At 41.1% G+C, this 22,484-nt stretch overlaps 1 protein-coding gene across 1 annotated transcript; it reads left to right on the top strand.

The window, feature by feature from the left end:
• The first annotated feature begins 11,488 nt into the window (after nt 1–11,488).
• lmo4b (LIM domain only 4b) lies at nt 11,489–22,333 on the top strand. The gene is made up of 5 exons (XM_046049785.1): nt 11,489–11,964; nt 13,558–13,798; nt 18,378–18,474; nt 19,069–19,224; nt 21,390–22,333. The coding sequence occupies exons 2-5, from the start codon at nt 13,563–13,565 to the stop codon at nt 21,396–21,398; spliced, it is 498 nt and encodes a 165-aa protein (XP_045905741.1). The 5' UTR covers nt 11,489–11,964; nt 13,558–13,562; the 3' UTR covers nt 21,399–22,333.
• The last annotated feature ends 151 nt before the right edge of the window (nt 22,334–22,484 follow it).

Genomic DNA, 22,484 nt, shown 5'->3' on the forward strand with positions numbered 1-22,484 from the left:
GAAGCCAGGTCTCTCACACCAAAGGCATAGTCTTATCCATTGCGCCATCACCACCCCTTTTCCACCACCCACCCTGTTTCATGTGTCACAGTAATGATTACTCTACAAGTTATTTAGTGCTTTAACACAACCTGAAGTTTGCCCTGTCACAGTTGTTCAGTGTTTATATGTCAGGATTTCCTGTCGGGACGAATGTAACACTTGTTACTTTTGTCCCGCTACACCTGACCACAAGTGTTTCTTTTGTCCCGCTGCTAATGTGGTTACTTTCTCTGCATTGCAGCATGTATTGAAACATGTTTATGTTATATTATACCAACAGAATATGCCAAGAGTGAGGGTCAGAAAGACAGACAGAGGTCTGATTCCGCCAGATGTGTATGAGAGGGCGTTTCTGGACATCTCTGTCAGAAACATCAGTCTCAGGGCAGCATGGCATATGCCATGTCACTTTGCTCAGATACTGCAGGAGGAGAGCAGAGACCAGTAAGGAGAAGACCAGACCACCAGGGTAAAGATCACATTCTAGAGTCTTCTCTGTGGACCAAGAGAAGAAGCTGCAGGCTTACATCAAGAGGGCAGTTGATATTTATTTTGGCATGTCGCCTAAGGAGGTCAGTAAGCTATAGTTGTTAAAAAACATGCAGCTCACTCACGCTGCTCTTACTAAAACAATTTAAAAGTCATTACGAAATGTGAAATTTGTATTTGCTCTGAATAGCTTATTCGTTTTTACATTATTTTTATTTACATTTAATCCATATCTTTCCATATTATGTTTAATTTTCCACTGTCTCTGAAGCTGCTGCAACATGCAAATATCCCCAGTGCAGGATCAGTAAAGTTTCTTATTTTATGTTAATCAAGTCAGGTTCATAAACAATGTCCATCTTACCATTCCCCCCTCCCCCTCCCCCATTTTAGGTGCACACATTTGCATATTTATATTACATATTTATAATATATCCTTAATATAATATGAAATATTCTAAACAATTCAAGTTTGGGCTGTCAGGTTACTTTTGAAACGGTATATTGAAACTAAAAATTTTTTTTAAGATAAAGGACAAAAGATCTTTGCAGTTACACATTAACAAGGTCACAGTCATGTTTATTTATTAAATACAAGGTTAACACAAAAAATCTAGCTTGTATTGTTGTGTTACTTCTGACCCACCTGTGTGTTACTTTTGTCCCAGCTGACGGGGTCAAAAGTAACGATGTGACACTTATGTTTAGTCTTTCTACATTTGTGCTAAATACCACCTGAAATTGATGGACCACACCTGTGAGTTAGTGACCACAGCAAAAATATATCTCTGTCTGAATCCTTATCCTTTAAAATCAGGTTTTTCTTGGAATGCCAAAACGATGATTAGGCTGCTTGCTGAGTTCCAAACTACACTATGGATACTGTGGCCGCAAGAGCAATTTCCTGTATTTAGCACAGAGTTAGTTCAGGCTTACACAAAGTCGTAGCCTCAGAGCCTTTAATCTGGGTTTGTTCACACCTTAAAGTCAAACACCTTTATTCAGGGAGACATAAACTGACCTTGCTTTGTCCAGTGAGCCTTTTTCGGGCATTGATAGTATGTTATAAGTATTAGTGACAGCCATACTGCACAGAGGAAACACCATTATAAACTCAACAACTTCTCAACATTTTGGACCATCTCCATGCGGCATTCTTTTTGGCTCCTGAGCCTCTAGCCACCTGCACAACTAGTAATAAAACTGTCACAAATGAATGAAAGTCGGGAGGAGGAGAGAGGGGGGGTGAGGGGGTTAACACAGATGTCCAAATAAAGTGTGAATGATTCATTTGCCAAGATTAGTGGCATTCTCCAGCAGAAACTTTCCCATGGCAAAGGAACTCCGCTGCTTTCATTACTGCCCCGTGGATTGTCATCATAAATTGATTTTCTCCCTGAAAGACGAATTCAATTGCATATGAAATACAACAGAAAGAACAAGAAAGTGTCTGTTTCTCCATTTTCTTCCACAGCTCCCGTTCCCTCCTTTCTCTTTGTTGTCCCCCTTTTGCCAATTTCCCATGTCTCTCACATCTAAGTGATCCAGAGTGTTCAAACTTAAATTAAGATCTCTTGCAAGATAAACAGTTAAAACCAGTTCCCATAGTTACGGCTCACACAGCGTGGTGATTGCATTATAATCCGACAGCAATCAACTCTAAATGAAACAGGGATGATAAGGGTGCTATTTTCTGTGTGTGTGTGTGTGTGTGTGCTTGAATGTAGCTTATTTCTTCCCTTTGTTCGACTTTGTTAGATTTTTATTACCTTCCAATCAGGTCAGCTCCACAGCGGAGGCTTTTTGGACAAACATGGCCATGATGTGGGCAGAATGAGATTAAGACTCTACAGCAAGGCCTCAGTGAAGGGCCTTCTGCTGTTGTGGAAAATGCAGTGTCCCCTGATAACTCAGAAAATGCTCTAATTGACACGAAGTACGAAAGTGAGTTTGCCCTTCAACTTCAAGCAGTGTCTCATCCTCTAAAAATATTCAAATCACATTGATCTGGACCCACTAGTAGTGTTTCACAAACACGCAATAACTAGATTTTCAAAAATAGTCGGTCAATGTAATGTGCCTGCTTTATTGAATCTTGTCATGAAACAAAGGAGGAGCCTAACCAGGGACAGGGGTCGCAAATTAGCCTTGGCAAGAAACCCAACATGCAACACATCTGTTTCATATTATTTACAATGTGTTTTCAGCATAGTCCCTCACAAATAAATATATTAAAGAGGTAGTATTATGGTTTTTGGCTTTTCCCCTCTCCTTTATTGAATTATACATCTTTTTGTGCATGTAATAGGTTTGCAAAGTGAAAAAGCCCAAATTCCAGCCCAAAGGGAGTTCCCATCTCACAGAAAACTCTGCTCTGAACTGCCTGAAAACAGCTCGTTTGTAGTCCAGCCTTTACTTCCCTTTCTTGTGACGTCGCTTAATGAAAATATGTGTCACAATGCTCACTGAGCGACTAGTCCAACACGCCCTCAAAAACACCGGTGGAAAAACAGTGAGCTGCAGCACACAGCTCTCCTCTCCCTTCCAAACACTAGCTACCCTCCAGGCAGTCAGTGGACATAAAGTTGTTCCTGTGATGTAGAGACAGAGCTCAGTTAAAACTTTATGGATGAAAGATACTTTTGTTACAGATTAATAACTCACCACTCTGAAACTCTTGCTCCAGTCCAAATTGCCAACCTGGTTGGCAACATGTAGTCTACAGCTGAATCGAAGCTGTTTACCATCTTTTCGCTGATCCGCCCTTCTCTGTTTCTGGTTGGCTAGTAGTCCTTAACTAGGAACTGTGCATCTGCAACTCGCAAAAAAAGGGCATTTAGAGACAAGATCACTCCATAACCAAAGACGAAGCCTTCAACACAGTGTGAAAAGAGGAGCTGCAGCAATGTGCAGTATGACAAAAAATATGGTGTTTTTTGAAAATTAAATCCATGTAAACCTGTTCTGGTACAACCCCTAATTAAGATTTTGAACCTGAAAATGAGCATAATACTACCTCTTTAATAAATAAATAATTAAATATGTGTTTAACAATGAATTTAAGGCAAGGCAAGGCAAGTTTATTTGTATAGCACAATTTAACAACAAGGTAATTCAAAGTGCTTTACATAAAACATAAAAGCAACAGGGAAATATGTAAAAGTTTAAAAGCAACATAAAATATAATAAAAGTTACAATGTTACAATCAGGGTTAAAAGAGTTAAATGGGAAAAAAATAAAAAGCTAAAAACAAAGAAAAAGAAAACAGGACAGTAAAAGTTACAGTGCAGTGTAAGTTATCAGTAAAAAGAAAAAATCTTAAATATTTAATTAAAAGCAATGGTAAAAAGAAAAGTCTTCAGTCTTAATTTAAAAGAACTGACTGTTTCAGCAGATCTGCAGTTATCTGGGAGTTTCTTCCAAATATATGGAGCATAATAACTGAACGCTGCTTCTCCTTGTTTAGTTTTGACTCTGGGGACAGAAAGCAGACCTGCCCCAGACGACCTGAGAGGTCTGGATTGTTTAAAATGTTTAGGTTTGCACAAGATTTAAATCAAAATAAAATATGAGTCCAACTGTTTGTGAGAGTTTTAAAGCCATACACAGACTGACTTTAGCCCTGCATGAAAAAAATGCATCCCCCCTCATTCATTTGAATGAGGTCACTCAGTGGATGCAGCAGTGGTATCACTGCAGAAGGCCCAAGCAAGAAAGTTGAAACTGGCAAGGTGCTACTTTGGCCAATGCAATATCTGGCAGATTACTCTGTTACATGAATGCTGAATTTCCACTGTTCCAGGAACAGTATACAAAGGAGAAAGAGAGACCTTGTAGGTCAAAACATTGCATCAATAAAAAAATCATTCTTAAGTTTGGGCAGTAAAACTTGGCTAAGTTTAGGGAAAGATTGTTTGTTATGCTTAAAAGAAGCCAGTGTCTGCTGTGTTAAATTCACATGCTGTATTGACCCAACTATCCACACTGACTTCCTCTCAGTGAGGTTTTGCAGCGCTATAACAACATTCACCTTTGCTCCTGACAGACCACAGTCATAATTTGCAGAGCCACAAGAGGTATTTGACAGGTAAACAGCATTGAACAAACATTTTTCAGAAAGAATAGGGCCCATAAGCTCATTGCTCACAAGCATTTCTTGAGAGGCATCTAAAACATTTTCTAAAAGTAATCTTTGGAGAAAATGGAAGCGTCATGCTGCTCAAACTGGTTTGAAATATTAATGCCTGCGGTAGAGTCAGAAGCTATTTGTTGCAAATTAATGCAAGTCGCAGTCTTTCATATTCAAGTTGTAGAAATAGTGAGCACAACAGTTTGACTCGCACTTGTTCTTGGTCCCTGATCTTCACAAAGCCTGACGCTCAACCAACTCCTGAACCACCACTGAGTGCCTCTCTCCACCATCAGTTTCTCATGGCATCAACACTAAACAGAGAGGCTTTCCTGCACATTCTACCGTGTCTGAGACCTCGTGTCTCTGTGGGAAGAATGCTGTTCATCTGAGATGTCCGCAGGTTGTCAGAGCAAGAGGGAGAGGAGCGAGGGTAAGGCGAACCCCAAAGCAGCCCCAAGACAAACAAGAGAGGCATCTGTGAATGGAAGCCATCATCAGTCATCCTAAAGAAATTATCCCCTCCGCCGTGTGCCACTGATCAACAAGGAGCTCAGAGCATGGCCTCCACGCAAAAAAGACAAAACCCTCTTTCATTTTTGGCCTGTTTTAATCTACATTAAAGGGAGCAGATTTCACTGTTTCTTGCCACGTTTTCATTTGAAGTTTTAGATGAATCAATAAAGATGGCTCAGGTAGATTTGGCACAATGCCTTACTAAAAGAAAAATGAGCAAATTCTGAGAAGGCGCAGTTGAAGCAATGCCATTTCTGAAAAACACAGCCCAGTTTAAACATCAACTCCCACTCCATATTGTATTATATGCACAGAATGCAGTACAGAGCAGGTCGCTGTAAATTAAAAAGGGAAAGAACACATACAAGTCATTGAGTAAAGTGGGGTTAGAGCCAAATGAAATATGCTCCCAATTATAGCAATGGGTGTAAGGAGCTAATAAAGTGAATGTCCCTACAAGACAGTGAACCCTAATGGATCACAACTAATTTGCTTTGACTGATGAATTTCCCACTCCAGTTGTGTGGGGTTGAATAATTATGAAATTTATCACAAGACATTGAGGCTCATTAAGGATTCACGACATGTCATTAAAGCAATGTTGTTAGAGGCAGCACATGGTGTTCTGTTTGTGTTTGTACGTGTGCGCATGCAGAGAGTCTGAAATAGTGTGTAGGAGCAATTATCCAACGATTAAAGCACTTAAAGGAAGGGCTGTTTTTGCTTCTCTGTCATTTAGTTTAGGAATTCCATCATTCTACATGTCTTTTTTTCCCATCGCTGATATGTTTTCTGGCTCTGTTCTGCACATTCATTATTGTCAAGGGCTTCTGGTGTGTTTGAAAATGTGCACCCTGATCCATCAAAACCCTCACAAAATCCATTTCATTTATATGAAAATGTCATGACAGACTAGATAGGTTTGTTATATGGCTTTACAGGAAAAGTTTGCTTCTGAAGCCCAAATCCTGGACAGACATGAGCTTAAAGTACAGTTACTTTGTTGTTTAGAATGGTATCAAATGAGAAAAGCTTTGTGGAATTAAATTCACATTTTTAAATATATCGTAAAGCCGTGAAAGTGACAAACCCTCTAGAGCCACCAAATATGGCAAAAAGTAACAGACAGGAGATATTCCCTGATGATAACCCCATGTGATGGTCAGATTGACCAGTCTTGAATTGTAACTCTGCGAAATTGGACCCCCCCCCCCCCTTTATTTGCTTTTAGAGCCTTTCAGCTCAGTCCTGTTGCACCAATGGATACCACCGAAAATCAGCTGCAAAAGCATGTCTTGGTCCACACTGCAGTAACTTGCTATGTAAAGACATATGGGAAAACTAAGTAAGTAAGTAAATTACTGTGATCTGCTGTAAAAGTGGAAGATGATAGGTTACTGCAAGCAGGTGACTAGCAATGCAGAACATAGTTCTTAAAGGAATAGTTCAAACAGTTTAACCCTAACCCTTTTAAGTTAAGAGGATAATATGAATCTCATGTCTGTGTGGTAAGTATGGAGATGCCGATGGTACATAGTTAACCTAACTTAGCATAAAGAGGGCAGGCAGGGAGAACTGGCCAGCCTCCAAGGTGTCATTTCTTTCATTGTACGAAAACAGAATTCTAAAACCTGCGTTAACTGATTTTTTGGCTACGGAAACAAGTTGGAAACACAACACTGACATATAGTACAGTATTATCACCTTTTAAGTTGACACTGAGCACTTGTTAGCAAACAGTTGCTTATTTACACGTGAGGACTCCGTTGAAACTGAGGAAATTCTTTCCTTCTTTGTCCCAAATTAATCACTTTTTTGAAAACTCATAAAACATAGCACAAAATTCAAGTGTGGCAAAAATATACGTGTCATATGGTTTTTGAGCATGGGCGAGGTGAAATGGCTTGCTAGCGCCCCCTACAGGGCAGCCCAGGACCACGTTTTAACGAATTGTACGAAATATTTGTGGCAGATGTATCATGTCCAGACCTACAAAAAAGTTTCTGAGAGCAATGCCCTAAACAGGAAGTCGGCCATTTTAATTTTAATGTAATTTTTGGCGATTCACAGGTAAAGTACTTCACTGAACTCCTTCAAGAGAATGAATCTGATCAACTTAAAATTTTCATTCATTCATTTTCATTGTGTAATCTAAAGGCATTGATGATGAAAATTTGTGCTATGTGTGAGTTTTCGTCAATGGGCGTGTCCGTGCCATGGCGTCGAAAAATCGATGATTTGCCATGAAACAGGAAGTTGTTATAACTTCAGTGTACATGTCCATATATGTACCAAATTTCACCTATTTGATAAGGATCACGCCCTGAACATATCTACAGGCCAATATTAACTCATTGCACTACCTACTGGCAACAGGAAGTAACACTTCAACGAAGTAGCTCCCACGCCCTGTTTCACCTAGATGCACGAAACTTTTGTGGCACATGTATCATCCCAAGATGCACAAATAAATCTATTGGACCCATACCTTAATCCCAACAGGAAGCCAGACCTTTTGATTTGAATGTGTAATTTCAGCCCAGTTATGGCCTTTTACAAACTTCTCCTACAGAGTTAATCAAATCGGCTTCAAATGTTGGCAATGCACTCTAAAGACATTGGTGATGAAACGTTGTGCTATCTGTAAATTTTTGCTGAAGTGACTGTCCATGGCGTGGCCTTGAAAATTGATGATTTGCCATGAAACAGGAAGTAGTTGTAACTACTAAGTGTACATGCTGAGATCTGTTCCGGACATTACATGTTTGATAACAGGACCACCCTCAAAACTTCTACATGCCAATATTCACTCAATATCATAGTGCTACTGGCATCAGGAAGTAAGCGCTTTGTGACAAAAATCGTTTGATTTATATGGCATTTTCTCAGTGTAGTCCATACTTCATGTACTGGTAGACAACATATAATTAGCTGGTGTTGTCTTGTGCCACCTTCGTTACCGGTTCAAAACGTGCTCCAATTCATGGCTGCGTCTCCCGACCTCAGCTACCGTGGCAGAGTCACACCCCAACATGCGTCACAACGTGAGGGCCCGATCATTTCTGCTTGCAGCTTTAATTTGGAGTTGTGTTTGTGTACACCTAACAAATGTCCAATATTCAATCTCCTTTAGCTTTATTTAAGGAGTAAAATGTCTATAGCTACTAAATGCTCTACTATGTTTGCAAGCTGGTGGCTAATGTTGTCTGATGTTGTAAGACAGCATTAGAGGTGTTTTTAGCAGTATCTTTGAACTCTGGATGGAGCCAGGCAAGCTGTTTCCCCATTTCCAGTCTTAACCAAGGCTGACAAACTGCTCATACTTATTTGCTCTCTGCTGGTTACTTTGTATTGTGTGCATGTGACTTGTGACTATATGTCTCAAATACTTGGAACCATAAGCTGTTCTAGATTTACATATCATACTAACTACATTTGTTTGAGTTTCTTTTTTATCTCTTGATCTTCCAACCACTGTATTGGTCCTGACACATTTTTTTGTGTTGTGAGTTGTTGCACTGCCCGGAGATAATGAAATCATGCACTTTGAGCACAGGCTTTAAAGAAACTCTCTGACATAGAGCGGGTATTTATTGAGTTGTTGATTTCTATTTACTTAAGCTCACTTGTTCTCTGTTTAATTACACACAATAAAGGAACAAGATCAATACCACCAACAAAATGAAGTGAGACATATTTTGAGATGGGACTATTGAGCAAAACACTTCGGGCTGTTTCATTGTTTTGTGACCCAAGTCGAGCTGGAACCACATGGGAAAGTGGAAGGAGTACAGAGGACATACCACAAGACAAAGCAACACAACCATGATCTCAGACTGAAGGTGTGATCACACTCATTTAGTCATTCTGAATGTGCTTAGTTTCATGCCATTTCATCGACACGTCACATGACTGCAGTCTCCCATAATCATGAACTGGAGTGTATTGATTTCCCATATACTGAATGTGGTCTTACAATATCTTCATACTTCCAACTTACATATAAAATGTCAAACTATTCCTAATGTGTTTTTAGGTAAGTAGCCACTTACTTAGGAGATTTCATTTGGAGATCTTTCTGCCGACTCCACCATCCTCCGTTCAGTCATGGAGTGGGCCCTCTCTATCTGTAGATAATCTGAACTCTAATCTTCCCTCATCAGTTGGCTCAGCTAACTGAATATCATTCTCTGCAAAAGACAGCGCGCACACACATGCAGCAAAGCGAGTGTGATGCTATATCACAAACAGAAGACAAGGCCAACCTTTGCTGTGGTAAACAATCCAATGTGGTCTTATGAAAAGAGTATGGGAGAAAGTTATGGTGACCTGCATGTTGTTTAGTTAGAAGGTTGCCTGTGGTGTGTAAACTTGCAGATTGAAACCGGCATCTTTGTGGCTCAGTGTCATGTTAATAGAATATAATACAGAGTGAATCCCAATCTGACATTAACCACCATGTTGAATGTGGCTCTCTTGCTTTTTCCCACAGGACAAGCAGCTTCATTATGAAGGGCCATGGTCTCCTTTTCATCTTGGTGAGATCACCCCTGTGGGGAGTATCAACACTGAGAGAGCCACATCTGACGCTCTCTTGTCCCTGTTTAAACATTGAAATAGTGTTCCGCCATATTGTTGTGTGCCGCTGCTTAATAACGCAGCTGCTTGGAAACTGCCACAGGATTGAAATATCTCTGCGGAGTAAGGAGATGATCAATTTCTGAGGGAACCCCCCTCACCGTCCTTTCCTCCTCATCTCCAAACCCCACCCCCCTTGCCCACAGCCCCTGACCCCTCCACCTCCTCCTCCTCACTTCAACTAGCCATAATTATTTTGCAAAAGGGCTCCAGAAAAAGAACACGCAGAGTAATTTCTCTTGCCCAGTTATGAAAAGCTCATTAAAATAGGCCTGGAACAAACAAAGCTTTTCCTGTGAGGCCCCTTTTCAAATTCATTTCATAATTTCCCACTGTTTTAATCATTTATATCAATTAATCATTCCTTGGTGGAAAAGATATTCTTTGCCATCTTCTGTGGTTTTTTGTTCTAGTGAGTGAGAGGCTTGATGAGAGTGTCAGGAGAATGTGGCTCAAACCAAGGTGGAGTAGCATTGGCTTTGCCAAAGGGAAATCAGCTTGATGCAACGCAATCTCTTTGGAGCTGCAAGAATAATTAAACAATTAAAATTAAGAAAAAGATAATCTTTATACATCTGATGTCTTTCTAATGAGGCCAGGAGCGCCTTATAATGAAGATGTTTTGTCATGTAAAACCGATAATTTCGGTGAATCTCAAAGAACTTTTCTCTGAGGCAACTTTTCTCCAATAGCAACACTTTTTTAGTTTAACCAAATACGTCACTTGTTTTTCCACAATTTTAGGTTGCTTCACTGAAGCACTTAAGCTTTTTTTTTGTTGGGTTAAAAGCTGAATATAAGGTGAAATTCCATTCTCTTTCAACATCATGCTAGAAAGCATGTCAGCGCCACATTATTTTCATTAAAAGGTGTTGCAATTGCTTCCAATTTGCATGGTCTTTCAAGTCTCACATGATGATGAAACACTAAAACTGTAAGACTGAATGAATTAAAGGATCTCAGCCAAATCGAGGTCTTGCAGATTAGCCTTAATAGGTGTTGAAACCAATGACCTGAGGCTTAACGAGGTTGTAAACGACAGCAGGCCTTGCTGCGATTATTTTCAGTGACAGACGATGGCGCCACTACGCAGCTATTAGGCCTTGATATTTCACAGAGGTTGGAGTCACCCTCGGTAAACTAAGTAGTTATTGAATGTCAACTAATTAAACTCAGACGTGAGATGAATGTAGCTTACCATATGTTGCCATGCAGCTAGTATACAGAAAATATTCAGTCTGCTCTTCTATGAAACCAGTCAAAAAGGAGGTCCATCAGTTTTATTAAGATTCTATTCAGCTATCACAGCCATTCCCTTTACGAGCATAATAGAGGATGAAAGAAGATAACACATGACACATGTAACCTAGTATTGCAATTAATTACAGGACACCCACTAATATGCCTATTATATGGATTTCCTCGCAGCCTCTCCAGACTGTCCCTGTCAGTGTTTAACTGTGTATATTTGACACTCGTCTCTTTGCAGTTTCTTTCGCACCTCTCCGGTTCATCTCTATCCTGCACCTCCGTTTCCATCCGTTTGTGTGTCTAAGTCAATCTCACCTACCTCTGATTGGCTGGATTTGTTATTCCTCTTAAATGGAATGCGCGCTGATTGGCTGAGGCGGCACCTTCGTCACGCGACTAAAAGGGGTTTTTACTGGAGGTTTCTTCCTGTCAGCGACACATGTAGAACAAGCAGCTAACGGGACCCAGAGAGCACACTGGAGGACAGTCAATTACAGCCTCTCTGCCAGCCTCGTTCTCACCTTTCTTTTACCAAAACACGCATTTCTCCATTTGAGGGAATTATGGCATGCGTAGACATCTAATTACGTCTTGCAATGGACTCCTTTTGTTCCAGCGAAAAAAAGAGCACTAAAGCAGCAACAGTAAAACGGGAGCCATCCGGTGGAAATACTATCTGATAACTCCATTTGCTCTGCACTCCGCTCGTTGCCAGTGAATACCCGAGCTCAAGTCCTCGCTGAGGTTGGCAGTCGCTCGGAGCTGGAGGCCGACCCCGCGCGATAGTGCGCCCGCGTTTTACCTGTACTTTTTTGGGACTGTTGTCGCCTACCTGTTTACCTACCTACACTTCAAGTCATTAACTTTCCAGCCATTACACTTAAAAGAGACAAACGAGGTGGGTGTTCGCTGTTATTACAACTATGTTGCATGGTGACTCTGTAAAATGTCTGTTTTAATCTCTAATTATAGCTAGTTGGCACTGTAAACTAGCATCGTCGGTTCTACTTGTGTCTTTCTGGTAACGTTATGTCTCTCTTTAGGAGATGCTGGCGGTAATATTTGATAGTCTGTGTTATTATTGCGACATTATTCTCCTCCTCCTTATCCCCTATTCACGAATTTCCGCAAAAACGCAAATGTGATGCTACATTTCTTTTATTTTCCATTTCAAAGCAGACAGGACCTTGTAGCACATGGCTGCCTGATAGGTTTTTTCCCCCCTCTCTCTCTTCTATTTCCACGACTTGGTCTCTGCGCCCAAATTGCCTGCCCGTGTAATTACTTGAGTTAGCCCATTTAAGTTAAAAGCCACCCCCCTCACCCCCTCCCCTCCCGTCCCCTCCATCTCTCAGCGGAGAAAAAAAGACTCCTCTCTGAATGAAACTTGACGATGGTCCGTCTTGTTTATCCAGGGAGTCACTTTCAGGTCGGCCTTTTGATTCATCTCCTTTTAGATTTAATCAGCACTAAGGTACGCTGTGGTTTGTCCCTAAGAGCCATCGCTAATGGGCTTACTGAATGCTAGTCTGTGTGCAAACCCCCCACCCCTTCCCCAACTCTAATTAGCCTACCTGTCTTTCAACAAAGATTTAGCTTTATCCACGTAGTCTGCCTGCCCAAATTGGAGAGGATTACATTTAAAAGAACCCACATTAATTTTGTAGGTGAAACAAATGCCTGCATTGCATTAGATTAGAACAGTTAGTATCATTACAGCTGGTCTGTGGTGCCTCAGGGCCATGTGTCCTGTTAAGGTGCTGATAAATATTGGTTTTTGGTTGCAGGACAGATCATATTCGTCTCTCAGGTCAAAGGTGTGGCCAGCATTGGGTGTTGGTAAACACAGAACCAAAAAGCCAAACTGTTTCACATGTCAGTTTGAAGCCAATTCTGTACTAGCCTATTCATACAGTATTCCTTTGTGTTTTACGATAACCACCACCTCCCAGCTATTCAGGCAGTGAAGTATTGTGCTATTTAGAATTTCTTAGGACATCTCAACAAAAGCCCCTGCTGCATAATTGCCCCTTTGGCTCCCGGTGTTATCAGTTAACAGACATTCATCATGAGAGGTCCAATGAAGCAACAGCACGGGGATGAGACGGAGATCAAGGGCAGATTAGTTCTCAAATGACTTGTAGCTCTCTTGTAGCAGAACAGGACTCAGAACTGTTCTCTTTATGAGATCAGCTCTTGTGCTTTGGTACAATTTGCAGTCTGCAGCCGTTCAAACACCACGCTGATGCAACAAGGTGTTCAAGAGGCTGAAATTTAAAATGTTCTAATTGATATGTTGGCTTGTGTGGTATAAGTGACCATATCACACTGTTGTATAGGAATCCAACACAGCCCTGTGACCCTTCCCAGGTCCTGACTTGAGTGTATACAAAACAGTACTTGCCCGGTAAAAGTATGAACAGCAGGCTTCTGGTTGTGACGTGCACCACCAGCGGACTGTTTACATAATCTCTTCTGTTTGTGTTTTTAGGGACAATGGTGAATCCCGGAGGCAGCAGCCAGCCACCACCGGTGGGCACAGGTTCTCTGTCCTGGAAGCGGTGTGCAGGCTGCGGGGGCAAGATCGCAGACCGTTTCCTCCTTTACACCATGGACAGCTACTGGCACAGCCGATGCCTCAAGTGCTCCTGCTGCCAGGCCCAGCTGGGCGAAATCGGCACATCGTGCTACACAAAAAGTGGCATGATCCTCTGTAGAAATGACTATATCAGGTGAGGAAAAGACCTGGGTTATTGAGATAAGCACTAATTTTCAGGAGATCATTATGATTAAGTGAAGTAATAGCTGTTCTAATGTTACTGTATACGTTAGGCAATTCACATCTTGGATGAATTTTTAAGAAAATTGTGTTTCTCAGAAATCTGATTTTTAAAAGTCCTGGAGTATATTAAGGAAATATATTAAATCAAGTCAGAAACCGACAAAAACAGGACTCCGTTAACAAGAGGTCTTTGCTGGTCATGCAACGATCAGCAGGTTTGCGTGTGTTTCTGCGGAACATGTGTCTCAAATTGTACTAACATCATCAGTGTTCATTAAATTATCCTGGTTGAAGTCTCCCTGGTCTACCCTGGAAGAGGTCAAACATGCTGGCATGTTTACAGAGCGCAAAGCAAAAGAGTTGTTCTGCATGTTTGTCCTGTTTGCTGTTCATGGTCAACTGAGGGACAGAAAATTGGTCTTGTAAGATTTATGTGTGCTCTGCAAGATATTTGTACACTGTTTGTGTTGGCACCGTTTGATTTTTAAAAAAAATCTTTTCTATGAAAAGTAAAATTTAATTAGCAAAGAGAGCCTTTTTAAATATTCTAGTAGGTGTGCCAGACACCCAACCAGAGCTCATTGATGACACTCTCATTCTGGTAGTGCAGAGGAGTCTGATGTGACGGCACAAGGCACGGTTTAGTAAAAGTTCAGATACTTTCTTGAATCACCCTGGGGCGCAGGAATGGTATTGATTTTAACCTTATTAATTAACTGTCTTGATTATTATCCTTTAAGACATCAGATCACTTTTGTATCCATGCAAGACATGGTTTAGAGTAAAATATTTCAGTTTTCATAAATTAAGACACATTCAATTCGTGTATCTGTGTTTGGGTACAGCTAATATCTCTTGCATTAATAATCTGAAAGATGAAACTGCACTACAGTCAACATGAACATGCAACACTGCTATTTAATCTGCACCTATAATTCAAAATCTAAAGTGCGCCTGTGCGCTCTCACACCCACCTCATAAAAAGGATGAGGAAGTCAATGGGGTACTTCATTCATAATGGGACTATAACGTAATTAGAATTGGAAGGGGGAAAATGTGGATACACCTTTTCCACTTGTAATGAGAGCATGCTTGGTGGAAGAGCTAAAACGCATATTATGGAACCATGAGATCTCTGTAGAGATAAAGGTAGGAGCGGGGGGAAAAAAACATCTGACAGTGAGTCTACACAATTAAATGCTTTAATTATAGTCCCCCTCCATTTCCTTTAGTCCTGATGGGTTTTATCTAATGAGATCTGGTCCCTGGCTTGTATCCGCTCCCAATGACGTGTCCGAAATGAATGAGAGCCACACTGCAAACAAAACATTTAATTAACCAAATTGGCTTTTGAGAGAGAGCAAGAGAGAAAGACAGATAGAGAAGAGGGATTATTGCGAAGGCCATTTGCCGCTGTTTTTTCCCCCTCATCTTAAAGGGGCAGACTCATTTTTGTAATAGACTGCTAAACTGCACACATTTTAAGCTCTAGCTCGAAACTCATATTAAAACAGCTGATATGAAAATGCTCATGTGATTGATCAGGAGTCGAAACGCATTACATCACAGCTATAATGGGATGTATGCCTGGCCTGGGATGATAACCATCTCCCATCAATCAAGTAAGAATACTCCCAAACATCACAGGACAAGCACCATCCCGGTTTTCCATGCACCGCTGCCACCAAGCGTTAATGTCAAACTTGAAGCCAAAGTTGCGTTTGCTGTGGGGATCATGTTGTTTTAAGCTGGAGGTGATATTATTTCTGTGGGCTGCTAGTAGAGGGAGAATTAATTTACTTGTGGCTGCTGGATTCAGGGAGAATGCTGTCCCCTTAATTGAATAAGCCTAGGTAATTAAATGGCACTTTTCCAATAGAACGTGTGAGGTAAATCTAATAGTTGGTTATTTAATATCACTTTGAAGTCTGCCCACTCAAGCACTATGACAGCACAAGAGAATGTGAACTATTAGGCCAGGGGAAAAAAAAAACGGGATCTCAGAAATTAATTAAATCGCATGCAATTTAGGGGAAACGTTTATCTTGATTTGTCATAACAGAATTAATTCAAGGCCTTCAATTCACTTGGGGCCAGATCTGTTACTCTGAATTAACCAAGTGTAATTTGGCTGATACCCCACCACCACCACCACCCTTACACACACACACCTCCCCATCCCCCTCTTCCCAAAACACATGCACATACACAACACAGATCCATGCACCCTCCCTCATCCTCGCAATCTCCCCACCCCTCCACCCTTTTCTCTAATGCAGCTCTTGCCATTATGCAAAGCCCCGCTTCAGTATCAATATGGCCTAGTGCTTTTAAGGTGCTTTGGCTGCTGATGTAGAGAGGCATTTTTAATGGACTGTGTTGCAGAAATCATTGTTGTGGGGTAATTTTACCCTACTCAAAGGCCTTGGTGAATGAGGTCTGCATTTACCAGACAGCCTAGCACCAAGCCATGCTATATTTCACCTGGCAGTCACTGCTGAAATGAAATCCAATAGTCATTGCCTACATAGACAACAGACAGCTCCAAATGTGTTTTTTTTTTTCTTTTCTTTGTTTGTTATTTAATTTAATCGGACACGTTGGCTGTAGCAAAGTCGGATCGACGGGGGAAGAAAACAGATAAATCAAGATAAAGCCATACTCCAGAAACATAGAACGAACCACTGATTTCTGCAGGAGGAAGAAAGCTGAAACCAGATGTGTCACTGCAATTAAAGGGTCCCTTGGCCTTAATTATACTGACCCAGGGTGTCCACTTTACCTCAGCACGTTAGTTCACTGGTAGAGTGAAGCCATTAGAGCCCAAGTTCAAACCAATATAGCAACTTAATTGAGCACCTAAAGGCTTTGGCTCCTTAAATCAAATACTATCAAGAGCTATCCCCTGGTAAAATAATTAACCTGCTATGAGTTGCACACGTTGGACGGCGTTTCATTTAAAAGGTTGCGGTGAAACCGTCCTGAAGTCTTTGTTTCGACACCTCTCCAAAGCATTCACACAGAGGAAACTCCCCGAGGAATAAATTCGACACAAAGATGAGGAACATGGTTTTCAATTTGAGCAAAGTTTGAATTTTAAAACAAGGCTGCTTTGATGTGCAGAAACACCTTTGCGTGAGAGGAGCGTAGTTTTCTACACGTTGCACAAGCACAAGAGCCTTAAAGCACGGCCTATACGTTCATTTCCACTATCATGTTTGTCCCAGTGAAAGCAGAGAATTGGCAGTGTTGTGACGGCAGTCTCCAGTTAATTAGTTTCTGAAATTGAGTTTTGATGGCGCCTTTCCAAATGATGCCAAGACAAAATTTGCTTCTGCCTAGGCTGTCTTATTGAAAGCCATTTCTGTGTCCCTTTGCAAAGAGCTCTGGCTTGTTTGCTCGTCAATATATCTAACAACGGCTTGGGTTATGGTTGGGATGTTAGAAACATTTATTCCCTCGCTCCGTCTCAGCATGAATTTGTTAAATACTTTTCATAAAATTGCCCTGAAGAATGTCTGAACAGAAAAAATGTAATCCTTACAACACTTTGCTCTTGTTTGTTATTTATTTATTTATTTTTTTTAGCCAAACAACTTCATCTGATGCACACACACCAATGTTAACCACTCCCCCCTATCCCTTTCTTTCCCCACCCCTCTCTCCCCCTCTCTGCGGAGTATGTCAGATGCCGTGGTCTTATTTGATTGCTTAGGAAAAGTGCAGTGATAGAGCAAACACCCGGTGAGATATGATGACAAATGGGTCCAGATCCCAGTAAATTACTTTCTGCTCAAATCGAAATTTCATTCAGTTTGCTGCTCACCGAGATGAAGTAATCTAAATTGTGGACTCAGAAGGAAGATAGAAGGGAAGCTGGAGCAAGCATTTCATTATCAAGAGGCAGAGGGAGAGAGAGAGAGAGAGAGAGAGAGAGAGAGAGAAGGTTAGGGACGAAAGAGATGAGCAGAAGCAAATCTAAAGTGTTGACACCATGATTGAAAAGGTTAACCCATGCACATTATATATCAACCCGAGTAGCTACGGGTTTCTAATGGAAACACGGCACTGACAGAGCATTCACAGGAGTCCTAATGGCAAAAGCACTATGTCTCCGCCTGGACGTACAATCTAATCCTCTTAGGTCCTGATTGCTTATGTTCCAGGTTATTATTAGGTTGCAAAAAATGTGTACCAAAAGTAATATGCAGTTTCAGTTCTAGATGCTTGCGGAGAGCAGGGTGCTGGAGGATTCATTTGTCTGTCGATACTGTGATGGTTTTCTATTTCTTCATTCTGTTTCTCCCCCCTCTTCTTTTTTTTTTCATCTGTATGTTTTCCCTTCAAGTTAGAAATGGAGCTGGGGAATCGTGAACTTAGCACTGAATATAGTTTTCACTCAGTCACATGCTTAACAGACAAAAGTGTGGATGCCACGGCCCATTACACAAGACTAAGTCTACGCAGATGCATACAGTGGTTCTATAGTAACTCTTCTTCTTCTTCTTCTTCGTCTTCCTTTCTATCAGGTTATTTGGAAACAGTGGAGCTTGCAGCGCTTGTGGACAATCCATTCCAGCCAGTGAACTGGTGATGAGGGCACAGGGCAACGTGTACCACCTCAAGGTAAACTCAAGATTCCTCTATGAACCTTTGAACTGGATAAACTAAGGATGCTACGCACACTTTTTAAGTGTACAACCTTGTGATCAACAGAGTTTTTCTTTACCTATTGTGTATGTATCTGTTGATTTGAGTTGCGAGCGGCTGCATACAATGGCCCTCACTTAAAGTAAATAAAGTTATATTAAATTGATCATTAATCGGTAAAGTAATTTTTTACGCAAAAATTCACTACCTTGCTTCAGCTTCTCAGTTGTGAGAAATATTGCTTTTCTTTGTCGGATGTGATAGTAAACGGACAAAACTGGACATATGATTACGTCAACCCGGGCCTAAGTAAACTGTGATGGACATTTTTAATTATTTTTGACAGTCTATCGACCAAACCATTAATCAATTATTCAAGATAAGCCCCAAGTTGCTGTTAATTAGTCGTTAGTTTTCCACCTTTACCCAGCGCCAACACCTGCACACACAGTCGTGCAGAAGTGCGTGTATGTCGGTCTTCACAAGCATGTGTGTTCGCTCCAAAGTGTTATTACATAATAGGATTGAGTACTCAGCCTGGTTGTGATCAGTTCTCTCTCCCCCCCACAGTGTTTCACATGTTCCACCTGCCGGAACCGGCTCGTCCCCGGGGATCGGTTCCACTACATCAACGGCAGCCTGTTCTGCGAACACGACAGACCCACAGCACTCATCAACGGCCATTTGAGTTCACTGCAGACGAACCCACTACTGCCCGACCAGAAGGTAAGACCCCCTCCAAACTCTGTCCCTGCTCTCTGCCCTGTTGAAACACGGCGGGGGCTCTCTGATGGATGAGACTGATGCTCTGGAGTTCTTATTGGTATAAGTATTAAACGGGGCAGAAGGCTGATAACTTCAAAGTAAAGGACAAGTCAGTAAAAGCCTGTCATCAGTCAGTTGGAGTCATTAGCAGGAAAAGAAAAACATCTGTAATTTTCACCCCAACATTTTTCACTCTGTTTATATTGATGTCGTCGATTCAACTTCACTGCAAGGCATGCAGTGGATATTAAATCTTACAGAGCAGAGATGAATTTTATTTTTAGACAGCCAATGGATTTTTCCATCATTCTTGTTGGAGGACACGCACTCAGAAAATCTGTATTAACCGTCAGCACAAAACATGTGAAAATGATTTTTTTTTTTTTGTACTGCTGTCCTCACACTCGGTTTGTTATAAACAGATACATATTTGACTTATCTTGAATTTATTTGCTGTCCCGAGCCAGACTTGCAATTGTGCTGAAAAATGACATCTGCTGCCATTAATACAGAGTGTTTAAAACAGCATTTGACTACTGTATCAACAAGACTGGGATCACCTGGGCTAAGTTATTACTCCAAGGCCAAAATATGTATCCAGGACCCGAGGTTGAACACAGACGGCAAGCTGCAGCAGCCAGTATATCATGAAAGCTGTCATCATGGCTTTCCCTGATTTGATCTTGATGCCTCCAGTGAAAGCAAAACAGAAGGCCTAATCATATACCAAGGATAACTTCATTCTTCAGGATAGCTTCATTCTGCCCGCAGGAGATATAATCATTTTTGCCTCACAACAAGGAGCTTTATTGATACCTTGTCTGCACACACAGCACACAGAGAGATATGGGAGGTGTTTGGAGTGTGTCAGAGTCTGACTGAAAGAGGAATTATATTGTTGGGAGCATGCATTTCACCTTGAGTGGTTTTGTGAGTAGAGGAGAGGTAGAACTCCATTAAGCCCCCCCCCCCCCTCCACGTCACAGGCCTTTTAAGGGCTTGTCACTTCTACAAATCAGCTCTTAGAGCTCTTAGAGCTCCTCACATTTAAATTGAAAGCCGCTGCATTATCTAGCTTAATTTTAAATGTCTGTTTAAGTCCTTACTCCCTCCCTCCATGTCTCTTGTAGCATGGCTGGTGTAGTAAATATGAGGCCTCATTGTTTATTTATGCGCTAACATCAATTGTAGTGAAAACCGCTGAATTATTGATGCTAAAATGCAATCTGAATATTGGCCCTGGTGCTTTAATTATAGCAGAGAGAGAATTATTAAATAAACAGAGACACATCGCTCAGTGGGAACAGTCTCCGCATGCTTTTGTTATCTCCGTGAGTGAAATAAGGAGAATTATCCTGCCACTGAAGCACTTTATCACACGCACATACTCCATTGCTCCAACAGACTTTGGACGGCCTCAAATAACACAGAAGTACAGTAGTATAACAGCTCTCAAAATCAATATACCTCATGTATCCTCTACAGCACAACATAGATTGAATATAGAAACACAGGCTGGTTTAGCAGAGAGAAAATGAAGCAGTCACTGCTCATACAGAAACGCAGGGTTATCTGCTGACCATTGTTTTGATTATGTGCTATTCTGCTGCGACATAATTGGTGTCCGTGATAATCATTTATGAAGCTTTCTTCCCAGCTTCTTCCTAATCTCTTTGTTAAGAACAGACAAATTACCGCTCTCAGACGGAGCTGCTTTGACCCAGGGGACTGAGACCCTCCCAGCGTCAGTCACTTTAATTAGCCCCCAAGTAGGAGTTTGCAATTACTAATAGACTGAAGCCCTCCTAGTGATTTGAGGGATGAAGGGAAAAGTAAATCGCCCCTTAACATCATAAAGGGAAAAACAAGCAAAAAAACAGGACAGAACACTTCCTGCAGTTAGGGCACCGTTATAATTATACCAAAGAGAATCGCTTCATGGATGCACTTTTAAGTTAATGCAAAGTAAATGGGGCACCAGATGGTTTTCAAAGCCTGGCTGATCAATAAATTAAACGCTGGAGCTGGTGGAAAGTTGGTGTGTCAGGCTGAAGCATTTATAGCATTTTGTGAAATGTTACTCTACATTTCAAAAGTGTTTTTATTCTCTATCTCCCTCTATTCAGGTGTGTTAGGCGGGAGCAGTGCAGGAAGCAGGATGTGTGCCTTCATTTTAGCCCTTACTCATTGTCACCCGAGACAACGTGGATCAGCAGCACCCCAGCCTTTTAGCTGTGCACCCAGGCCCTCTGCCCTGAAGGAATCCTCCACCCATCTTACCAGTAACCTGACTTTTATTTCTGCCACACATGTCCAACGCTCAGCCTTCAACCTCGGCTTTTCCCCAAATATGGGTGGATACTTGCACTTAACGCACCTGAATCGGGACACTGAGGACTCCATGACCTTGGAATAAATTTTAAAAAAGGAGACTGATCAGAATCCAAGGGGACTCTTCAGGAAGAGAAAATAAAATAAGACACAAGAGGATGTTGTGACTGAAGTGAGGGAAGAGAAAAAGACTAGATTGAAGATGAGGTTAAAAACATGCAGACTTTTAACTCTGCATATTTGTTTAAAGACATTTGGGGGGAAACCGGGACCTTTTCATTTTTCCTCTCTTCCTTTTCTATTCTTATTTCCCTACAACATGGTGTTTCCACTTTATATATTTTAAGTGTTGTCAAAGGGGAATGTGTTTTTTTTCTTTTGTCAAATATATATATAAAAAGATGGGGTTTTAAAAAAAAAATCTGTGGCTTTTTGTGGAATACAAATCATGAACACTCTCTTGGTGTATTTATAAAACTACCATGTATGTACAGTATGCATGTAAATGTTGTTGTCCAGGCGTGGCTACAGTACATCTGACCCTCCGCACCCAGCTCCATTCTTCCCTCCTCCCCTCGAAACCTGAACCCATGGCAAACTGAAGAAATTTGCTCATAGTCAGTAATGTAGAGATCATCACCAACATATAAATGCTGAATGAAAGAGAAATTTATTTGTGATATTTTCCGAGACATTTGCTCCAGTATGGTGTATTTAATTAATAAAAATATTAAACATTTAAAAGCCTCCTCAGATTCATTGTAAAGCTTCAGAATGTGTACTTTGTTATCATTTGCTAAACTTCCACACACTTGTGATAATGTCTTGACTCCCTTGTTTTTAACAATTAAGCATTTATTTATGTCTGAATTACATAATTATTACAAGAT

This window comes from Micropterus dolomieu, linkage group LG05 (genome assembly GCF_021292245.1).
Source record: "Micropterus dolomieu isolate WLL.071019.BEF.003 ecotype Adirondacks linkage group LG05, ASM2129224v1, whole genome shotgun sequence".
NCBI classification, from domain to species: domain Eukaryota; kingdom Metazoa; phylum Chordata; class Actinopteri; order Centrarchiformes; family Centrarchidae; genus Micropterus; species Micropterus dolomieu.

What these genes read in the sequence shown, in the direction of transcription:
- lmo4b (XM_046049785.1), top strand. Translation starts at nt 13,563, where the DNA reads ATGGTGAATCCCGGAGGCAGCAGCCAGCCACCACCGGTGGGCACAGGT. An exon ending in TGTAGAAATGACTATATCAG is followed by an intron (nt 13,799 to 18,377) that starts GTGAGGAAAAGA and finishes CCTTTCTATCAG; the next exon opens with GTTATTTGGAAACAGTGGAG. An exon ending in GCAACGTGTACCACCTCAAG is followed by an intron (nt 18,475 to 19,068) that starts GTAAACTCAAGA and finishes TCCCCCCCACAG; the next exon opens with TGTTTCACATGTTCCACCTG.